Source organism: Dermochelys coriacea, chromosome 20 (assembly GCF_009764565.3).
Source record: "Dermochelys coriacea isolate rDerCor1 chromosome 20, rDerCor1.pri.v4, whole genome shotgun sequence".
Taxonomy (NCBI): domain Eukaryota; kingdom Metazoa; phylum Chordata; order Testudines; family Dermochelyidae; genus Dermochelys; species Dermochelys coriacea.
Genome location: NC_050087.2, coordinates 9,012,599 through 9,030,119, shown reverse-complemented (window position 1 = coordinate 9,030,119; position 17,521 = coordinate 9,012,599). Strand labels below are relative to the sequence as shown.

The window sequence follows — 17,521 nt, the reverse complement described above, 5'->3', positions numbered from 1 at the left end:
TGATGTTCCACTAACAGTTTTTTTCTCCTGGATGGCTGGGCCGGCTCCAGGCTTCAGCCGAGGAAGCTCGTGCTTGGCGTGGCAGATTGCAAGGGGCGGTGTTCCAGCCAATCTTAGGGCAGCATGGTGGCTCTTTTATTTCATTTTTTTTTTTGCTTCGCCGCTCCGGATCAGTGAAAAAGCAAGAGCCGGCCCTGCTGGATAGGTACATGTGTGCACATTTTCATGGGCTTGCAACATTCTATGGAATCTGGTTTTTACATGGCATTCAGAGCACACATCTATGAAAAGCATCTTGCTGGTTACTAGCAATGAGTGCCCCGCTCCCACAGCTTGCTCAGAGTACGGAAAGGCATCATGAAAGAGTAAATGTCAAATGAATGGTACCCGGTCACTAGCACATCCGCACAAGCTTTCTGAGTCAGTTACCCTGGCCATTTTGGAAGATGCCTGAAACAGAGCCTTGGGGTCTGGAGCTGTTAGTGCTTCATGGAGACATCTCAGCTCCTCCTCCGCTGAGCCCAGGTTTATGGACTGGCCTGGAGTGGAGAAAAGAAGAAAAAGTACTGTAACGATTACGGAAACTGAACCCCTACCACATGGATCTTTATACAGGAGGGTCCATGTGCTATGTTGTCATCAGCATAGTGTAAAATCTTGGCCCCATTGAAGTCAATGGCAAAACCCCTGTTCACTGGAATGGAGTCGGGATTACACCCTAAAATGTCTGAAAGTTAACAGTAGTGGTATGTTATTGTGAATGATCCCAGGATTGAACAAGCACTATATTCAGCTTGGAGCAGTTTTCTGTGTGTGTCTGGTTTCACTAGCCTCTCTGCTCTCACTATTTAAATCTAATCTCCTATTCAAGTATAACTCATGCAGGTAGATCAGAGGTTCCAATGTAGAGGTGAATGCCTCCACCAAACTCTCATTGTAAAAGAGATGGGGATGGACAAAAACCTTCGGCAGGAAACCCAGGCTCATCAGTCACTTCTAAACAATGCTGGGATTACTATGTTCTACATTCAAAGATTGGAGTCCCTTACTCTGTTTCTGACTCACCAACACTGTTTTTTAGGACTGATTAAGAATAATTGGAAATAGGGTGACCAGGTGTCCCCATTTTATAGGGACAGTCCCCATTTTGGGGTCTTTTTCTTATATAGACTCCTATTACCCCCCACCTCCTGTCCCAAGGTTTCACATTTTCTGTCTGGTCACCCTAACTGGAAATGACTAAACGATAACCAAGCTCTATCCCTTAACATCTAACCATTAGGTGAAAAGAATATCCTACTCTTTCACAAAGGGGAAAAATGGCCTCTACTTCCTCCAATAGCTTTGAATGCTCATGACCGAGGGCTGCTGGAAGAACTTTTTGTTTACAGAATGATTCCAGGAAACCCCTCCAATACAGCCAGTGGCAGGGTAAAGAGAATGAAAATGTTTAGTACCAAGGGCTTGTCTCCATGGAGATATTCAAGAAAGCTAATCCACATTCATTTTCAAAATGCATTAGTTAAACTTCATTAAACACCTATGGGGACACACTTATTTAGAATTAAAGTGGCCTTCATTCAGGTTAGTTTAATTCATGGAATTCACTATAATTAATAAGGCCCATTTTAATTCAGAATCCGAGCATCCATACACGTGTTTAATGCCATTTAACTCATGCCCTTTAAATGTACACCTTTAGTTAATTTGGATCAACTTTCCTTAGTGTCCCTGTGGAGACAAACCCTAAGGAATTGAGCACTTATTATTTGTACAGTTTGCAAAAGTGTGCTAGGCTCTTTATACATCAGAATCTTCTCTTCTAATGAGGTATTTACAAGATGCCCACCATTCTGTTATCTAAGCGCCAACAGACAGGACAGAAAGAACTAGATAGGCAGAAAAATGGACATTACAATGGTGAAAAAAGGTGAAGAATTCCTTATAGCTGCTAATGGTCTCCTCACCTTGTATACAGAGAAGGCAGCTGATTCAGTCAACCACCCACTGATGGGACGTGGCCAATGAATCACAGCTATATGGTGTTATTAGTCCAATCAGAGATCCAAAGTTTCCTGAGTCTAAAGAAAAAAGAAAGAATGAATGTTCTCCAGTTGGATTAGATTTCACTTGCCATCCTTATTGTTGAGATCAGCCAGCTCTGTGTTTTTGGGGAACCAGGGTGCAGTATCTAGCCTGTCTGACTCATGAAGGACACCCCCGCCCCCACCAGTCTCTGTTTGAACCAAAACCCATCAGAGAAAAGGCTTGCAGAGAACAATGAAGGGTGTAGGGAGACACACCTAGACCCCTCCTGACAAGGGTGACAAGATTAAGACATCTCCATTTGCATACAGAATGAAGAACAGAGACAACTCCCCTAGCCTCATCTGCATGAAAGATGGGATAGGATTAGCATAAAAAATGAGGAACAGAGAACCGCACTGAACTCTGGGACCAGAAAAGCAGGGACACACTGCATCATGGGAAACCCTGCTCCAGAGGATAATGAACCTACCCCTGCACACACTCAGCTCAGCAATCATCAGACCAATTCTAGTAATAAATCTTTAATTAATATCCCCAAATACTGAAGCAGCCTAGTTGCCTTGTGAGCTCCCTGGAAGAAACCACCACCCATAGGCAAGAGTGATCAGCTCCTATTGTCTAGCCTAAAGAAAACCCTTGAGTCAGTTTACCTATAAGTAAATCTAGTGTTCTCCCTGGAACCATTGTATTTTCTCTACAAAACCCCCTACCTATGCCCAAGTAAGGGTTCTGATGTATAGACCCAAACTCTGCATCAATTCCCCTGGGATTCCATCTCCTGACTGATCGTGCTGGGGGCTCTGCCTGTCTCCAGCACTCAGGACCCTGAGCTACCACCATCACCTGGGAACCCTGACCAGTTCAAGCCTCATGGAGTGGGTGAGATCCCCCGCCCCCAACGATCTCTGTTCTTTTCTCTACCTCAGGTATTAACCTTTAAAATGTAACTTATGTTTGTTTAGCCCTCCTCTCTCTGATTTTTACTCTTTTGTGTTTTTAGCTTCCCCCATTTACTCTGCAGCAATGCTGCTTTTACCTAAGCTAAAGATCCCTGTAGTGCCCAAAAATACTGTGGGGTTTGCTCATCAAGTGGGTTACTACCAGTACAATTGAAATGTGAAAGTGTGACAGGGATGTGTTAAACTTGGGGCACATAAGAGGGGAACAGCTGAAAGTGCTACTTAACCCAGCCCATTGAGTACAGGGACATGAGGGGACCAGCTGGAGAGTGCTGATTGACCTGGTCCGCTCTGACTTGCTCTGCTAGCGTGTGTGTGTGTACACACATGTTCATCTAGTTCTAGGGCTGGAGGATCCTAGCCCTGGGGAACCTAGGTCCTGCAGGGTAGCTTCATTGGGAGGGGACTTGCAGAAGGAAGGAGTAGAGCTCCATATGAACACACAAGTGACATAAGCAGCACATTAATAGAATTACAGAACATCCCCACCCCCAAGAAGAGTAACCCTAATCAATGAGCCTACTCCAAAGTAACAGGCACATCTGGTAACATTGTGCCTCCGATTCCTGTACTGTACTGGGTAATGCACATTGGAAAACATAATCCCAATTGTACATACAAATGGATGGGGTCTAAATTAGCTGTTATCACTCAAGAAAGACCTCAGAGTCATTGTGTACAGTTCTCCGAAAGCATCTGCTCAACATGCAGTCAAAAAAGCTAAACGTTAGGAACCCTTAGGAAAGGGATCAATAAGAAGACAGTAAATATTATTGTGCCACGATATGAATCTACATGATCCCCACACCTTGAATACTGCGTGCAGTTTTGGCTATCTCATCTCAAAAAAGATGAGTTAGAATTGGAAGAAATACAGAGAAGAGCAACAAAAATTAGGCCTATGGGACAACTTCTCATCCAAGGGGAGATGAAAAAAGAGCGACTTTTCAGCTTGGAAAAGAGACGACTAAGGGGGAATATGCTAGAGGTCTATAAATTCATGACTGGTGTAGAGAAAGTCAATAAGGAAGTGTTATTTAGCCCTTCACCTAACACAAGAACAAGGGGTCCCCCAATGCAATTAATAGGCAGCAGGTTTAAAACAAACCAAAGGAAATGTTTCTTCACACAATGCAGTCAGAAGACAGGAGACTGGGCCAGATGAACCATTCTTTTGTCAGAGGCAGGTTAGCCATTCTTATGTTTTATGTTCTTAGCTGATTAAGTAGAACTTTTCCTTATGCTCCCAGGGTGCTAAAGAACCAAGAATGCATTTGTGACACTGGCAGACCAGGCAAACTGTGTACTATATGCCACAAGGGGCCACAACAATGGTTCCCGTAACCCACCCAGCAATATTGTTAATCTATCCAACTATACTCTTAGCCCAGCAGAAGAATCTGTCCTATCTCGGGGCCTCTCCTTTTGCCCCTCCACCCCCACGAACATGATACAGTTCTGTGGTGACCTAGAATCCTATTTTCGACGTCTCAGACTCAAGGAATATTTCCAACACACCTCTGACCAACATATTAACCCACAGAGACCTTCCTGCCAACACTACAAAAAGAAGGATTTTGGGTGGACTCCTCCTGAAGGTTGAAACAGCAGCCTGGATTTCTACATAGACTGCTTCCGCCGACGTGCACGAGCTGAAATTGTGGAAAAGCAGCATCGCTTACCCCATAACCTCAGCCATGCAGAACACAGTGCCATCCACAGCCTCAGAAACAACTCTGACATCATAATCAAAAAGGCTGACAAAGGAGGTGCTGTCGTCATCATGAATAGGTCGGAGTATGGACAAGAGGCCACTAGGCAGCTCTCCAACACCACTTTCTACAAGCCATTACCCTCTGATCCCACTGAGAGTTACCAAAAGAAACTACAGCATTTGCTCAAGAAACTCCCTGAAAAAGCACAAGAACAAATCCGCACAGACACACCCCTAGAACCCCGACCTGGGGTATTCTATCTGCTACCCAAGATCCATAAACCTGGAAATCCTGGACGCCCCATCATCTCAGGCACTGGCACCCTGACAGCAGGATTGTCTGGCTATGTAGACTCCCTCCTCAGGCCCTTCGTTACCAGCACTCCCAGCTATCTTCGAGACACCACCGATTTCCTGAGGAAACTACAGTCCATTGGTGATCTTCCTAAAAACACCATCCTAGCCACTATGGATGTAGAAGCCCTCTACACCAACATTCCACACAAAGATGGACTACAAGCCGTCAGGAACAGTATCCCCGATACTGTCACGGCTAACCTGGTGGCTGAACTTTGTGACTTTGTCCTGACCCATAACTATTTCACATTTGGTGACAATGTATACCTTCAAATCAGCGGCACTGCGATGGGTACCCGCATGGCCCCACAGTATGCCAACATTTTTATGGCTGACTTAGAACAACGCTTCCTCAGCTCTCGTCCCCTAATGCCCCTACTCTACTTGTGCTACATTGATGACATCTTCATCATCTGGACCCATGGAAAAGAAGCCCTTGAGGAATTCCACCTCGATTTCAACAATTTCCATCCCACCATCAACCTCAGCCGGGACCAGTCCACACAAGAAATCCACTTCCTGGACACTACGGTGCTAATAAGCGATGGTCACATAAACACCACCCTATATCGGAAACCTACTGACCGCTATTCCTACCTACATGCCTCTAGCTTTCATCCAGATCATACCACTCGATCCATTGTCTACAGCCAAGCGCTACGATATAACCGCATTTGCTCCAACCCCCAGACAGAGACAAACACCTACAAGATCTCTATCATGCATTCCTACAACTACAATACCCACCTGCTGAAGTGAAGAAACAGATTGACAGAGCCAGAAGAGTACCCAGAAGTCACCTACTACAGGACAGGCCCAACAAAGAAAATAACAGAACGCCACTAGCCATCACCTTCAGCCCCCAACTAAAACCTCTCCAACGCATCATCAAGGATCTACAACCTATCCTGAAGGACGACCCATCACTCACAGATCTTGGGAGACAGACCAGTCCTTGCTTACAGACAGCCCCCCAATCTGAAGCAAATACTCACCAGCAACCACACACCACACAACAGAACCACCAACCCAGGAACCTATCCTTGCAACAAAGCCCGTTGCCAACTCTGTCCACATATCTATTCAGGGGATACCATCATAGGGCCTAATCACATCAGCCACACTATCAGAGGCTCGTTCACCTGCGCATCTACCAATGTGATATATGCCATCATGTGCCAGCAATGCCCCTCTGCCATGTACATTGGCCAAACTGGACAGTCTCTACGTAAAAGAATGAATGGACACAAATCAGACGTCAAGAATTATAACATTCAAAAACCAGTTGGAGAACACTTCAATCTCTCTGGTCACTCGATCACAGATCTTAGAGTGGCTATACTTCAACAAAAAAGCTTCAAAAACAGACTCCAACGAGAGACTGCTGAATTGGAATTAATTTGCAAACTGGATACAATTAACTTAGGCTTGAATAGAGACTGGGAATGGATGAGTCATTACACAAAGTAAAACTATTTCCCCATGGTATTTCTCCCCCCCACCCCACCCCCCACTGTTCCTCTGATATTCTTGTTAACTGCTGGAATTACCCTACCTTGCTTGTCACCATGAAAGGTTTTCCTCCTTTCCCCCCCTGCTGCTGGTGATGGCTTATCTTAAGTGATCACTCTCCTTACAGTGTGTATGATAAACCCATTGTTTCATGTTCTCTGTGTGTGTGTGTGTGTGTGTGTGTGTGTGTGTGTGTGTGTGTGTGTGTGTGTGTGTGTGTGTGTGTGTGTGTGTGTGTGTGTGTGTGTATATCTATCTATCTATCTATCTCTCCTCTGTTTTTTCCACCAAATGCATCCGATGAAGTGAGCTGTAGCTCACGAAAGCTTATGCTCTAATAAATTTGTTAGTCTCTAAGGTGCCACAAGTACTCCTTTTCTTTTTGCGAATACAGACTAACACAGCTGCTACTCTGAAACCTGTGTATGACCCATAATAATTTAACAAGAGGCACTTCTACTGTATCAAGACAGTTCACTTGCATGTGAATTTCAAAGTAATGTATTAGACTAGCAATCATCAACTCATTCAAAAATGAACAATAGATGCTAAGTGTATTTGTCGGTGTTGATCTATACGTGGTTAGAAGTTTCACAATGTAACCAAATTAACTTGTAGATACCAATTCTCTTTCAGGTCTTCATTATATATGCAAGGTGTTCAGTTAACCTTAGAATCAAAGACGTAAGATACTGCAGGAAACTAGTAATTTCTACATTATCTTCAGCTTAACTATCTGTGTTATAATGGAAGAACAGCTAATCACCTTATGCGAATCAGTAACTAGTTTACTGTTTCAGAGTAGCAGCCATGTTAGTCTGTATTCGCAAAAAGAAAAGGAGTACTTGTGGCACCTTAGAGACTAAAATTTATTTGAGCATAAGCTTTCATGAGCTACAGTTGAGTTCATCGGATGCATTCAGTTTGCTGTGTATTATAGAAGATTAGCTTCAAAGGTTTTACAAAAGGTAGATTGTGCCAAACAAACCTAATCTCCTTTTTGAAAAAGTAACAGATTTTTTAGATAACGGAAATACAGTGGATCTAATTTACCTAGATTTCAGTAAGGCATTTGATACTGTGCCGCATGGGGAATTATTAGTTAAATTGGAGAAGATGGGGATCAATACAAACATCAAAAAGTGGATAAGGAATTGGTTAAAGGGGAGACTGCAACGGGTCCTACTGAAAGGCGAACTGTCAGGTTGGAGGGAGGTTACCAGTGAAGTTCTTCAGGGATTGGTTTTGGGACCAATCTTATTATTACTGACCTTGGTACAAAAAGTGGGAGTGTGCTAATAAAGTTTGCAGATGATACAAAGCTGGGAGGTATTGCCAATTCAGAGAAGGATCGGGATATTATATAGGAGGATCTGGATGACCTTGTAAACTGGAGTAATAGTAATAGGATGAAATTTAATAGTGAGGAGTGTAAGGTTATGCATTTAGGGATTAACAACAAGAATTTTAGTTATAAGTTGGGGACACGTCAATTAGAAGTAACGGAAGAGGAGAAGGACCTTGGAGTATTGTTTGATCATAGGATGACTATGAGCTGCCAATGTGATACGGCTGTGAAAAAAGATTATGCGGTTTTGGGATGCATCAGGAGAGGCATTTCCAGTAGGGATAAGGAGGTTTAGTACCATTATACAAGGTACTGGTGAGACCTCACCTGGAATACTGTGTGCAGTTCTGGTCTCCCATGTTTAAAAAGGATGAATTCAAACTGGAGCAGGTACAGAGAAGGGCTACTAGGATGATCCGAGGAATGGAAAACTTGTCTTATGAAAGGAGACTCAAGGAGCTTGGCTTGTTTAGCCTAACTAAAAGAAGGTTGAGGGGAGATATGATTGCTCTCTATAAATATATCAGAGGGATAAATACAGGAGAGGGAGAGGAATTATTTAAGCTCAGCCCCAATGTGGACACAAGAACAAATGGGTATAAACTGGCCACCAGGAAGTTTAGACTTTAAATTAGACGAAGGTTTCTAACTATCAGAGGAGTGAAGTTTTGGAATAGCCTTCCAAGGGAAGCAGTGGGGGCAAAAGATCTATCTGGTTTTAAGATTCTACTCGATAAGTTTATGGAGGAGATGGTATGATGGGATAATGGGATTTTGGTAAGTAATTGATCTTTAAATATTCAAGGTAAATAGGACTAATCCCCTGAGATGGGATATTAGATGGATGGGATCTGAGTTACTACAGAAAATTCTTTCCTGGGTATCTGGCTGGTGAATCTTGCCCATATGCTCAGGGTTTAGCAGATTGCCATATTTGGGGTCAGGAAGGAATTTTCCTCCAGGGCAGATTGGAAGAGGCCTTGGAGGTTTTTCGCCTTCCTCTGTAGCATGGGGCATGGTTCACTTGAGGGAGGCTTCTCTGCTCCTTGAAGTCTTTAAACCACGATTTGAGGACTTCAATAGCTCAGACATAGGTGAGGTTTTTCGTAGGAGTGGGTGGGTGAGATTCTGTGGCCTGCGCTGTGCAGGAGGTCGGACTAGATGATCAGAATGGTCCCTTCTGACCTTAGTATCTATGAATCAAAGCAAAGTACAAGAGGCGATGTGCATTGCCTAGTCTTTCTTGGGGGAAGGTCCTGCTGTAACCATTTGTGAGGTAGGCTTGTCAGCCTGCTAGGATAGCTAGAAAAGAGAAGGCTCTGGCCTCATCCTGTCATCTCTAGTCTGCTGAAACTTTGAACAAGGAAAGCAAGCCATAGGACAGAGAGCTTCCAAATCATCATTTGGAAAAACCTGGAAAATGCATGGAAAAACTAACAGACTTTACATCTAAGCTGCCTTTGGATTCTGATCTGTTGGGATGATTCCAGAGAGACTTTTACAAGCCAGCAGTTTATTCCATCACTGTTGTGATCCTCAACTATGAACACTGAAAGTCACTTGTATGGATATTGATCTGTTAACCATTTGTAACTTTTCTTTTAAGAAGCAATCTTCAATTTAATTATTAAGGATTGGCTGACAGCATGCTATTTGGGAAAGACCCGAGATTCACATTGATCTGGGGATAAGCATCTGGTCCTTTATGATGGGCGAACCTCACATATGGTGAATCAGGTTTTCAGTAACCCCTCACTATATTACTGGGCTGTTTAGATGGGAGCCAAGGTCTGGAATGTCAAAAGGGGACCATGTTTGGCATTTTGTTAACTAGGGTGGAAGCTCTTTTGCTCTTGACTTGGTGAATCTAATTCTAGAATAAGCCATCAGTTTGGGGGATTGCCTGCCCTCTACTTCTTGCAGTCTGCCTGGAGTGTGGTCACAGCATTGTTGTGTAAACCTCTGTTATGGAAGCAGAGGGATCTTAGTCACTTTGAGATTCCAGCTGCTGCCCTGGAAGCGTTTCATGCATTTGCCTTGAGTGTCAGATCGGATATAAGCAGGAAAGTCAGCTGAAGGAAGAGAAAGGCTATACTCACTGTGCTATGAACTGTCTCTTGATAGGCAGTCAGCAGCTGGATGCTGGCCTGCAAGGCCCTTTCTCTCTCCCACTCCTTCCCTGAATGGAGCCATGTCTCTAGTAGCTGTTGGTAGAGCAGGGGAATGGACAGAGTTAGTACCAGAAAATCCCTCCCAAAAGTTCCTCTTAAACAGGTTTAATTGTCACTAAAATCCCTCTCCAAAGCATCTGACCTCCATGGAGCAAAGGAATTACATGTCTAATGGAAGTCCCAGGGACCAGATTCACCTCTGGGTGATTGAAGCCAAAAGAGTTACATGAGAGATGAATCTGGGCCCATGTATGTGATGTCTACTGTAGACTGTCTGATGGGAGCGGTCTACCACATTGCATGCTGTTTGATGTCTGCTGCTGTGTTCTGTTTCCTGGGCAACTTCTCCCATGTTGAGTGGCAAAATGACAGAGAGAAGCATTTCTTTTTCTTAATTTGAAGAAGAGCAGAGAAGTCCGCCCCAGCCCAGCTCCTTTTAGAACTTCATTTTTATACTGAAGGTGCCTCAAACTCCCCACCCCTCAGCTCTTCAAGATATTCTGTTCATGTCTGAGGAACAGGAAGTCTCCTCTGAATGAGTTTCCATATACAGGGCGTAACTCAGTATGAATGAATTCCTCTTTGAAGAAGTGATCAGTTTCAACTGGTTCTCTTGGATTTGGCTACTGCAGTGGTGATTTTCTTGCCGGTCCAAGTAGTGTGAACGACATTGTAAGAACTTGGTCCCAATCCAGCCCTGGCATAAAATGGCATAGCTTCTGTGGATTTCAACGGGGCACATGCCTGCTTATCCCAGGAAGAATTTGGTGCTTTTTCCCCTACAATTCACTCCATTGTGGAAAATACCTCCACAACTGAAGCTTGACCCCCTAAATCTCTGATTCTTCCCTGCTGTAACACAACAAACAAACAAACAGACAAACAATCTCCACCATGGTTCAATGGTCTACTCACTTGAAACATTTTCCAGAACCAGTTTGCGGTTGGTTCTTCCTCCAGCAAAGTCTTCATTGGCTTGCCAAGGGCTTCCAGGGACTCTATGTACAGTGACTGAAACCAGAAGAGAAGGAGTGAGGCTCAGCACAGATAATTTGGTGGGGGGAGGAGGGGGCTGGGGAAAGCTAACCATAACCTTGCAAGGGAGGCCATGTGTGACTGCCATCACCCAGTGCCTGCTGGGCAGAAATACACTGGATGGTGCCTGAGGAGAATTGTTGTCACATACCTGTATAGGCAGAGCATTCTTTGCTGTCTCGCCTTCTTCTTTCATCATCTTCTCCAAGGAAAGGGAGGGGAAACAAACTTTTGAAACACTGATCAAGGAGCTCACAGTTTTCCTCCAAGGTCAAAGATGGTTTGAGTTTGCTGGCAGAAGAAAGAGAGAAAAGTCGCGCATTAGACTCAGTAAAAGAAATGGGTCCAATGACTGGAGATTGTCCCAATCTAAAACCCCAAATGCAAACAACCCTTCACTTTGCAGCTGAGCACCTCTTTGCAACTATTAAATACTGGCTCATCTAGATGTAAAGCTAAAGCTTCAAGTCGCCTTTTTTAGAGAAACCCACAAGCTTCCTTCCCCATGCCAGCTAGCCAGACACCTCCCTTCCCATCTGAACTCTCCTCCATTGTACTGCATGCACCTCAACCTCGAAGCTTGTGTCTTTCAAGCACAAACCTCCAAATGGACACATTCAAACCCTCAAGAACTAAAGTTCTGCTGGTGAGCAGCATGTGAGCCAAACCCTGCAGGCATCAGACTGCTCCCAACCTGACACTCATGAATTAACAAAGACGACGTCATCACAGTGCCAGGAAATATGGCAGAAAATAGCCTACCTCAGATGTCCAATGGCAAGAATTGCCTTGTAGCGAACTGGAGATGCCAGGGAATCCCGTGGTTCCTTTTTAATGGAGTCCTGAAATGCATGAATAGGGACATAAAAAATGGGAAATGGATTTGAAAGGCAGCGAGGCCTTCCTCTCACACCCTGAAACAGGGCCATATGCCAGACCTGTAATAAACAGACACCGTGCTCAGCAGGCTCTCTGCCTCAGAAATGGATCGTAGGGCCATCTGCAGGCTATACAGAGGACAGAAAGATAACTCCCCAGACACAAGCCATTCCTTCCACTTACAGCCCCTATTGTGATAGGTCAGCATCCCTGCCAAGCTCAGAGTGGACCCAGCAGCATTCTGGGTGTCGGGCAGGTAGCTCATGAGACTGCAGTGGTACAGTCACAGCCAATGGATAAAACAACATCTACCTGGAAAACCAGTCTTATTACATTACAACAAACTCCTTTGTACTTCAGCCCTCAAAGCTCCTAATCACTCACCAGCATGGAGCCAAGGAGCTCCAGTTTGTAAGAGAATTCGAACTTCTGGGAGTCTCTGGTCTCCAAAATGGCACAGCTAATCTCTGTGACATTCTGGATGAGGGTTAATTTTAGGTACATGTCCTACATAATCCAGAAGGAGAAACAAGAGGATGTGGATGAGAAACGGAAAGAAGAACCAGAGTCCAGAAGATAAAGATCAGGAATTAAATCTAGCCTCAGGAGAGGAGAGAGGTGTCCACAGACCCCAGAAGGCAGAGGACCCTGGCTCTGCACCCACCTCAGAAGAAGAGAAAACCCAGGTTCATGAAAGAAATCCAGGTCCACTTACACCAGAGGAGCCAGGACTCCTGCTTGATGTAGCAAGGAAATCAAGCTCTGTGCAATTTAAACAAGCAACTTGTGTATAGAAAAGGCAAGAGCTGAGGGAAGATTATTTAGAATTTACCTTGTTCGTAACAGTGATGCCCAGCACCTGAAAAACGAAATGCAAAACAGCTGTTAGCAATGAATCATAGAATCATAGAATATCAGGGTTGGAAGGGACCCCAGAAGGTCATCTAGTCCAACCCCCTGCTCAAAGCAGGACCAAGTCCCAGTTAAATCATCCCAGCCAGGGCTTTGTCAAGCCTAACCTTAAAAACCTCTAAGGAAGGAGATTCTACCACCTCCCTAGGTAACGCATTCCAGTGTTTCACCACCCTCTTAGTGAAAAAGTTTTTCCTAATATCCAATCTAAACCTCCCCCATTGCAACTTGAGACCATTACTCCTCGTTCTGTCATCTGCTACCATTGAGAACAGTCTAGAGCCATCCTCTTTGAAACCCCCTTTCAGGTAGTTGAAAGCAGCTATCAAATCCCCCCTCAACGAAAATGATTAGGGGTCTAGAGCACATGACTTATGAGGAGAGGCTGAGGGAGCTGGGATTGTTTAGTCTGCAGAAGAGAAGAATGAGGGGGGATTTGATAGCTGCTTTCAACTACCTGAAAGGGGGTTTCAAAGAGGATGGCTCTAGACTGTTCTCAATGGTAGCAGATGACAGAACGAGGAGTAATGGTCTCAAGTTGCAATGGGGGAGGTTTAGATTGGATATTAGGAAAAACTTTTTCACTAAGAGGGTGGTGAAACACTGGAATGCGTTACCTAGGGAGGTGGTAGAATCTCCTTCCTTAGAGGTTTTTAAGGTCAGGCTTGACAAAGCCCTAGCTGGGATGATTTAACTGGGACTTGGTCCTGCTTTGAGCAGGGGGTTGGACTAGATGACCTTCTGGGGTCCCTTCCAACCCTGATATTCTATGATTCTATGATTCTTCTCTTCTGCAGACTAAACAATCCCAGCTCCCTCAGCCTCTCCTCATAAGTCATGTGCTCTAGACCCCTAATCATTTTTGTTGCCCTTCGCTGTACTCTTTCCAATTTATCCACATCCTTCCTGTAGTGTGGGGCCCAAAACTGGACACAGTACTCCAGATGAGGCCTCACCAGTGTCGAATAGAGGGGAACGATCACGTCCCTCGATCTGCTCGCTATGCCCCTACTTATACATCCCAAAATGCCATTGGCCTTCTTGGCAACAAGGGCACACTGCTGACTCATATCCAGCTTCTCGTCCACTGTCACCCCTAGGTCCTTTTCTGCAGAACTGCTGCCGAGCCATTCGGTCCCTAGTCTGTAGCGGTGCATTGGATTCTTCCATCCTAAGTGCAGGACCCTGCATTTATCCTTATTGAACCTCAATGTCTATAGTCCCACATAACACACATCCTCTAAATGGCCTGGCTGGTGAATATGGAGCAGAGAGAACTCACTATTGTTAAATCTTCCAAAAGGCAGGAAATGTATCCAGAGGGGGGTGTTTTGCAGAGGTCAAGATCAGGGGCCATCCTCGGAATATTTGCATTTGTGAACTCCTGGAAGGTATCCGTTTGGTTCAACTGTGATCAACTTTTTTGACAATGGCTAAATGAGAGTCTCAGTTAGACAGGGCAGAATTGAATGGCAAAGTGACGTGGCGAGGTTGCACTGAGAGGAGAGTCAGTACCAGCAGTCAGACACCTAGGGAACAGAAATAATGAGCACACAGACAAACGAGATGACAGAGAAGAGGTAAGGGAAGTAGTGAGTCCAAGAAACAGAGTGACAGCAAATAAACTAAATACAAGTTAGCACCATGCTCTCTTGGGTAGCAAAAGATAGAGCTAGATACACATACATGTTAGGGAGTGAGAGGGTTATTCTGAATAGCCTGAGTGTGACTGCATCTGAATTACTGTGTAGCTTTGCTCGACAGAATTTCAGAAGAATATAGAAAAACTAAAGAAAACACAAAGAAGAGCAACAAATGATACAACATGTGACAGCTCACGCTCCATCCATTATAGTTTTAAATTTGAGTTGTGTGACAAATTATTGCTCTAAGGAGAGTTTTAGCAAAAGCTCTTACCTGACAACTGGTTCTGTAATGGTGAAGGTAGTTTCCTGTGATGTCTGCCTCTATTCGGGAGAGAAGCTGCTCTTTTGGAGCGTGGACAGCCATGTTACTGTATGTCAGCATCAGGGTGCTGCGAGTCTTGCCTCTTGTCCCATGGTGGTAGTCCTAGACAAGTTCTTCCGATTCATTTGGCCTTGCAATTCTGATCTGCTGCTGACCGAGGAATTGCTCACAGCAGCAAGAGCAGCTTGCACTTGCAAAGCTCTTTTCAGCCAAAGATCTCAAACCACTTGCAAAAAGTATTAAAACAATATAATAACTGTGTGAGGTAGGGAGCTATTAGTATCTCCATGCCAGAGGTGGCAAGTTTGTAGGAATTTTGGTGGTGCCCAGAAACCCCCCCCCCCCAACTCCATCCCCCACCTGCCTAAGGCTCTGGAAGGGAGTTTGGGTGTGGGGAGGAGGTCTGGGATGCAGGCCCTGGACTACGGATTAGGGTGCAGGAGGGATGCATGGTGCAGGCTCTGGGAGGGAGTTTGGGTGGGGCAGGGGGTCTGGGGTGCAGGCTCCAGGCTGGGGCAGGGGTACAGGAGGGAGTTTGGGTGCAGGCTTTGGGAGGGAGGGCAGAGGGCTGGGATGCAGGCTGTGGGAGGGAGTTTGGGGACAGGCTCTGGGCTGTGGCAGGGGGTGGGTGTGCAGGTGAGGGTGCAGGCTCTGGGACAGGGTTTGGGAATTGGAGGGGGTGCAGGGGTGAGGGCTGTGGAGCTGGGGCAGAGGGTTAGGGTGCGGGAGGATGAGGGCTGGGGCTGGGGGTGAGGGGTTTGGGATGTGGAAGGGGCTCAGGGCTGGGGCAGCCTGCCCTGGCGCCAGTGGAGGGACTTGGGGTGGCACTAGGACCCTGCGGCAGCAGTTGATACCCGAAGCCGGCAGAGCAGAGTCAGTATGAACTGCAGGATCTGGGCAGTGAGCAGGGGCAGCAAGTGGGGGCTGGGGGACACTCAGGCGAGGCAGGCGGGGCTGGGGGAGGTGCATGGCGGAGGCAGGTGGGGCCGGGGGAGAGACCCAGCCCCAAACATTGGTGGAGCTGGGCCCCCGAGCCCTGAATATTGCTGGAGCCCGGGCACCATGAGCCCCTAGAACTCACCGCCCCATCTTCATTGTTCCCACTGGGTAACTCTGACACAGAGAGCCGAAAAGGCTGAACCGACAGCAGTGAAGTACACAGGAGCTTAGTCATTGACACTGGTGTGTACAAGATCAGATGCTAAATGTTTTGCCTAAGGCTGCACAGTGAGTGAATGGCAGAGCCAGCAATGGAAGCCCAGAGGCCTAGTCTCCTGCTCTATCCTCTAGATCAGTGGTGTTCAACCAGGGGTACTTGTATACCCCTGAGGGTCTGCAGAGGTCTTCCAGGGGGTAGATCAACTCATCTAGATATTTGCCTACTTTTACAGCAGACTACAAAGAAAGCACTTGCAAAGTTACTAACTCAAATTTCATACAATGGCTTCTTTAGACTACTCTATACTGCACACTGAAATGCAAGAACAATATTTATATTCCAGTTGATTTTCTAATTCTAGGATAAAAATGAGAAAATAAGCAGTCTTTTTTCAGGAATAATGTGCTATGACACTTATAATTTTATGCGTGATTTTGTAAGCAAGTAGTTTTTAAGGAGGTGAAATTTGGGGTACACAGGACAAATCAGATTGCTGAAAGAGGGACACTAATCTGGAAAGTGTGAGAACCACTGCTCTGAATCAGAGGTTCCTTAATTGTCATCCATAGACCACTGGTGGTTTACCTATAGCGGGTTGGTTAGCCACATGTTGCTTGCAACACCTCCTTATTTCCAGCTACTAACCTGGAATAAAAAACAGCTAAAAATACCTTCAATGCTTTTCCATGCAAGCAACTGATGTAGATCCAACACATTGTGCATGGGAGGGGCACTCAAACCATGAGACATCAGACGATAAAAATCATTTCAGAGAACCCCAGCTCCACATTGTGCTCCTCTCTGCTTAACTGCAGGCATCACGAGGAACGCATACATTGGGGGACAATGCTAGCTGACCAGAGCAGATACTTCAGCGGGGCTTCTGCTCCTGCTTTAGAGGGAGAGGACGTTTGAGAGAACCCCCTGGCTCCTTTACTTTCAGGTGGCTGATGAACCCAGAAATCTTAACCTTGCTCATTGCAGCCCCAAACTCCTGAAGTGCGTTCAAGGTGAGGTCCAAGTGGCGGTCAGCACAGACTGCGAGGATGGAAATGACTCCCTGTCACGCAAGAAAAATACGGGTTAGGATCGAACCAGGTGTCTGATAGATCTCACAAGTCCATTCCTTTCACCTGAAGTGGCGTAAAGTGCCAATCAGGCCTGAGACACATGGGGAGCGGGGGCTGAGTGAAATAGCAATGAAGAGCATAGGAAGCAAAATGGCATCTGTCCCAGGCCAACTCAGAGCTGAGCCCCACTGGGAGCATTCAGGGATTACTTGGTAAAATGGGGAGAGGGGCAGAGTCCTCACCTGTCTCTCAGGGGCTTCCATATAATCTGTTGTTGTCAGAAGTGTATGAATCTGTGATTTCACATGGACCAGGTCCTCACAAACTGCTAAGGACATTCCTAGCGCCTTATACAGGAAGCTCTGAAAGAAAGAGACCAGCCCTGAGA

General features: G+C 45.6%; 1 protein-coding gene and 1 long non-coding RNA gene across 2 annotated transcripts; both read right to left on the bottom strand.

The window, feature by feature from the left end:
- Window positions 1–9,963: 9,963 nt before the first annotated feature.
- On the bottom strand, window positions 9,964–11,394 carry LOC119845988 (maestro heat-like repeat-containing protein family member 2B). Its single transcript, XM_038379035.2, has 3 exons — window positions 11,297–11,394; window positions 11,026–11,121; window positions 9,964–10,143 (listed from the first exon to the last, which is right to left on the bottom strand). The coding sequence occupies exons 1-3, from the start codon at window positions 11,342–11,344 to the stop codon at window positions 9,964–9,966; spliced, it is 324 nt and encodes a 107-aa protein (XP_038234963.2). The 5' UTR covers window positions 11,345–11,394.
- A 3,556-nt stretch (window positions 11,395–14,950) lies between these two features.
- Window positions 14,951–17,499, bottom strand: LOC122458367. The gene is made up of 3 exons (XR_006278386.1): window positions 17,376–17,499; window positions 17,001–17,123; window positions 14,951–15,006 (listed from the first exon to the last, which is right to left on the bottom strand). It is a non-coding gene; the product is annotated as an uncharacterized LOC122458367 (long non-coding RNA).
- Window positions 17,500–17,521: the final 22 nt, after the last annotated feature.